Source organism: Haplochromis burtoni, unplaced genomic scaffold, assembly GCF_018398535.1.
Source record: "Haplochromis burtoni strain Fernald_Lab_line unplaced genomic scaffold, NCSU_Asbu1 Contig_236, whole genome shotgun sequence".
Classification (NCBI taxonomy): Eukaryota; Metazoa; Chordata; class Actinopteri; order Cichliformes; family Cichlidae; genus Haplochromis; species Haplochromis burtoni.
Window position 1 is genome coordinate 181690 of NW_024582597.1, and position 5462 is coordinate 187151.

A 5462-nucleotide genomic window follows, 5' to 3' on the forward strand; every position below is an offset into this window, starting at 1 on the left:
CGGTTTTAAATCGAATGGAATATTGCCTGAAAGACTACATATTACTTTACCGTTTAAACCCGCGTCTTGGTCTGTAATACTGATCAAAGCCACCACAGTCCCAGGTTTGGAATCTTCTGATACAATCTTTGACAAAGATGTTACCTCTATCTCAGGTTTATTATCATTTACGTCCAGCACCTTGATAATCACCCTGCAGTCGGTACTCATCGGAGGTTGTCCTTTGTCTGTGGCGTGGACGTCCAACTTAAATACTTCCATATTCTCAAAGTCAATTCCGCCTTTGACTCGAATTTCACCAGTGTCCTTATCTAGGCTAAATGTATCATATACTTTAGGGTCAAGTTCGCTTCCAAAAAAATACTCAATTTCTCCGTTTACACCCTCATCCAGATCATTCGCCTTTATCACAATTACACTTCTGTGCCTTTCTACATTTTCTGGTATCTTCACTGAATAAACCTCTTCGCTAAAAAAAGGGTGGTTATCATTTGAATCGAGGACTATGACTGTGACATTAAGAGTCCCTGATCTCGGTGGATTTCCGCCGTCAATTGCTGTTAGTATCAGTTTATGCTCATTCTCCTTTTCCCGATCCAGAGGCTTCTGTAAAACTAAGAATGGTATCTTATCTTCTCCTCTGTCTCGAATTTGCAAACTAAAGTGATCATTATCGTTTAATTTGTACATGCGTACAGTATTAGTAACAACATCTGCATCGTGTGCAGCTGGCAACTGGAATCGTTTACCTGAGAGAGTCGACTCGTAAATTTCTAATACTTTTTCATCATCAGGAAAGGTGGGTGAATTATCATTTATATCTATGATTTCCACTCCTACATAATGTATTTCCATGGGGTTATCAGCTACCATTTTTAGGTTTATCAAACACGGGGAAATGTTTTCACAGAGCTCCTCTCGGTCGATTTTCCCATGAACCTGCAAGAGACCATTGTTCGGATTTACTTCAAACTGAGCATCTTCAGCTCCGGAGACAATACGAAACCGTCGTTCCTCCAGTAAACTTATGTCCAGTCCCAAATCCTTTGCCATATTCCCAACAACACTTCCTACCTTTACTTCCTCTGGAATTGAATATTTTATCTGAGCTGAAACCCGCTCCACACAGCTGAGCATCAGAGAAAAGCTGATAGCAAACCACCAGCACTGCGTTCCTCGTCTTTGTCCTCCTGCCTCCATCTTTCGATTAGACAGCAAACAGCGCATCCACTCACAGGTCTTTACATCCAAGATAATGGTCTAACATTAAATTATCAAAACATCCAGTCAGAAATATACCCCATATTCCGAAGATTCCCACGTAAAAATTTCGGCTACACTTGTGTCTGTTTAAGATCCCGTCTCCTCTCTGTCCACCAGAACAAAACCTCTGTGGAAGGGGCAGGGCCAGTGCTATAACACAAAAACTGGATGCTGATATGACACTGACACCACGTGGACTCAATTTTTTTAAATTATGACTTTGCTCATTATTTGAAGGTTTTTGTTTGATTTGTGTTGTTATCGTTGTTGTTTGTTGTTTTGGGTTTTTTTGTACAAGATAGTTGTGCTTTGTATGCGGCCCTCTGCAATGGTCTTACTGCACCTGAGTTGTCTACTTAACCCAGCAAACAAAACTATTGACATCATTGAAAACACAGGCCCATGTACCGTTTTTAAAACATACCATTATAAATCTACAATATATATATATCATTTTACTTTTCTGAACTACACAACTTCAATATGGACATAAAGAACACTGATTAGACTTATTTGCTTTGCATAGTAAAAATGGGTCGCATGTGTTATCTCCATAGAGAGTTGCCAGGAGGGAATTTTATTTTCATTCCCGAAACAGTTTTATTGAAAACATGGTCTTACCTCTTCAGTAGCACCTCTTCTGTCGGGAAGTGCGAGTGTATTTGCATGGCTTCCTGGTACTATAGTAGATCCTATACTCATTCTGGGTCCAACGAGCATGTACCGCTTCTCTCCTGATCTGTACTGGATGCTGTGACACAGTGTCCCATCATAATTAGTCTCTGGCAGATATTTAGAAGTATAGTCTGTGGATTTGGAGCACTGCATTGCAATCAGCACGATGATGCTGACGAGAAAAAGCACAGAAACTGCGCCCAAAGTTAACATGAGGTAAAATATCACATTACTGTCCTCATCATCTTTTGCAGCACTTTTAACATCAGAAGCTGCAAAAGCCTCTTTGGGCTCCACAAGTTTGACAATCACAGTAGCTGTTGCTGAGAGAGAAACGTTGCCGTTGTCTTTGACCAGTGTGACCAGTTTATGCTCAGCCTCGTCTGTCTCTGTGAATGAGCGAAGTGTTCTGATCTGTCCCGTATAGCGGTCCAAAGCAAAGAGACGGTGGTCAGTAACTTCCTGGAGGGAAAAGAGCAACCAGCCGTTATATCCTATATCAGCGTCATAGGCTCTGACTTTAGTCACCAAGTGTCCTGCGTTGACGTTTCGGGGAATCTCCTCCACACCTTGAGCAGAACCGTTGGAGCTGAGTGGATACAGGATGACTGGAGCGTTGTCGTTCTGATCCAGGATGAAGACCCTGACTGTGACATTGCTGCTTAGTGACGGAGTTCCAGAATCTGAGGCAACAACTTGGAACTGGAAAGTTTTCAGCGTTTCAAAGTCAAAACTTTTAAGGGCAGTGATTTGTCCATTATCCGAATTTACATTCAGGAAAGATGTAATAGCATCCTGTAGACCATCACCTCTCACGATGTGATATGTAATCGCTGCATTTTCATTCAAATCATCATCAACTGCGCTCACAGAAAATATTGGTGCGCCCGGGGTATTGTTCTCTATCAAATACAACTCAAATGGATTCTGACTAAAAACTGGTGTGTTGTCATTTACATCTGACACCTGAACACTCAGTGTTTTCACTGTTGAAAGCTGAGGTTCACCGCAATCAGTAGCTGTTATTGTGATATCATAGCGGGAAACAGTTTCTCTGTCTAAACGGCCCTTTGTAACGAGCGAGTACATGTTTTCCTCAAGTGATGGCGTCAGATCAAATGGAACATCCTGCGATACTTTACAAATAACCTTCCCATTAACGCCTGAATCTTTGTCGACAACGCTGATGAGGGCGATGACAGTGCCGGGCTTTGAATCCTCTGGGATTAAACTGGACAGTGATGTTACTTCAATGTCTGGTTTATTGTCGTTCACGTCCTTTATTTTAATCACAACTCTACTTTCGACTGTCCAGGGTGGCTGACCTTTATCTGAAGCCTGCAAATCTAGCCTGTACAGCTCTGTTTCCTCAAAGTCTACGTTTCCCTTTACACGAATCTCACCGGTTATGCTGTCCAATTCAAAGGTGTCGTGCACTTTTTTCTTCTGTATTTTACCAAAGTTGTATTCAATGTTGCCATTGGAACCTTCATCCAAATCTGTAGCATTTAATTTTATAACAAATGTTCCTATTGGTGCATTTTCATCCAGTGACACAGTATATACATCTTTGCTGAACACAGGTCGATTATCATTCGTGTCTAGCACGGTGATGGTTAAATTAAGGCTTCCTGATTTCGCTGGACTCCCCCCATCTACGGCTGTTAACAGTAAACGATGCTCAGCCTTTTGCTCTCTATCCAAAGACTTTTTTAGTACTAAAAAGGGCATCTTGTCCTCTTCACTGTCTCTGACTTCAATATCGAATAAATCCGTGTGACTCAGTATGTATTTTTGAACTGAATGAGCACCAAAATCAGGGTCTCGAGCGGCATGAATTTGGAAACGATTACCTGGAGGCGTATTCTCTGCGATTTTCAGTCGCTGTTCGCTTTCTGGAAAAGTCGGTGAATTATCATTAATATCGGTTATTTCAACTCCAACATAATGTATTTCCAGTGGGCTTTCAACAACAATTTTCAGGTTTATCAAACAAACCTTGCTTCCATCACAGAGCTCTTCACGATCCATCTTTTTCCCAACATACAACACTCCATTGTTCTGATTTAACTGAAACAGATAGTGAGTTGGACCCGAAACAATACGGAATTTCCTGCCAGTTAAGCTGCTGATCTCTAGTCCTAAATCCTTTGCAACATTTCCAACAGGGTATCCCACCTGAACTTCTTCTGGAATGGAGTATCTTAACTGCGCCAAAATTCTCTCCGCAAAGCACAGCAACACAATCCCGGCGACCCACCAGCAATTCGCACGGTGTCTTTGTCCTCCTTCCTTCATCCCGAGGTAAATATATAAGGGCTTACTCGGAGGCAAACTCAGTGATCCCATCGCTTATGGAGTCAGTCTCATTAGAACATGTTCACGAATCTCCAAAAGATGAAATTCCATTAACGAAAATTTACCGCTTTTGGTTTTATTTGATATCTAGCCTCCTTTGCACACTCCCTGTGTACACCTCCACCAGACAGGAACCACAGATGGGCAGGGCCTGTATAGAATGAAGCGCAACCATTCCCTATGCCATACCGACACCAAGTGGTCACTACAGTATGGTACGAAACCAAAACAGTTCACCTGTTCCCTTTTCCCGCCACTTTACTTTTGACTTTTTGAAGTCTAACGCTTTGGAGGAAACTGAAGCCTGCCTGCTACAGCTGGTCGCCGTCATATCTAGTATTCTGTCAGAAACTCAAAACTGTGAGTCAAATGTCTTTTATTAGCAAGTAAATAGGATCAATAATAATGCCTTCAGTGGAAAATACTTAAAGGGCACGCAATCCCGCCCACTACAGACTTTCTGATAGTGTATAATTAAGTCAGGGCAGACAGGAAAGATATACTGTATGTTCCAAAGAAGCGGAGCGTAAGAATGCTGAGAGAAATGGACATCTAAACGTTATTTGAAAGACCGGTGAAGTGATTGTTGTCTTAAATGGTTCATTCCCCAGAATTAAACAATTTCAGCACATTGGACAGCGCAATTACGCTGACACAGTCAAAAGAGGAAATATTTATAACGATAACTGCATTTATCATTTTTGTTTTTCTTTTTTTAATAACACTGTCTTCACTTACTTAAACTGATTAATGTTTGTCAGCAGCAAGCAAGACGAGCAGTGGGAATTTCTTGAAGAGAACAGATTGGCTTCGGAAGCATATAATTTTTTTACAGCTAACTTTAACCGATGTTCCATAATACATATATGTCAGTTACATAATTGGAACATTGGAACAAAAGTTCAAAAGTTCAAAAGTTCCACATGCTTTAAAAGACCACATTGTAACAAGAGTTTCAGAGACAGCATTACAGCAAAAAATTTAGAGGAACACAAGGATAAACGTGGTTGTGCATAAGATTGGTATTAAGGTCTTACCTCTTTAGTAGCACCTCTTCTGTCGGGAAGCACAAGTGTATTTGCATGGCTTCCTGGTACTATAGTAGATCCTATACTCATTCTGGGTCCAACGAGCATGTACCGCTTCTCTCCTGATCTGTACTGGAT

The 5462-nt window shown here is 41.3% G+C and overlaps 2 protein-coding genes across 3 annotated transcripts in view; both read right to left on the reverse strand.

The window, feature by feature from the left end:
* LOC102309450 (protocadherin alpha-3) overlaps positions 1–4444 on the reverse strand; it is a 5767-nt gene extending 1323 nt beyond the window's left edge. The window contains exon 1 of one of the 2 annotated variants that reach the window (XM_042226947.1): positions 2035–4444. In XM_042226947.1, coding sequence (XP_042082881.1) covers positions 2035–4287 — 2253 coding nt within the window. In that variant the 5' untranslated portion in view covers positions 4288–4444. Of the gene's footprint in view, positions 1–2002 lie in introns of both variants that reach the window. The other variant, XM_005937696.3, reaches the window with a different exon arrangement.
* Positions 1–5462, reverse strand: part of LOC121815524 (protocadherin alpha-3-like) — a 29380-nt gene that overhangs the window by 21505 nt on the left and 2413 nt on the right. The window lies entirely within an intron of this gene.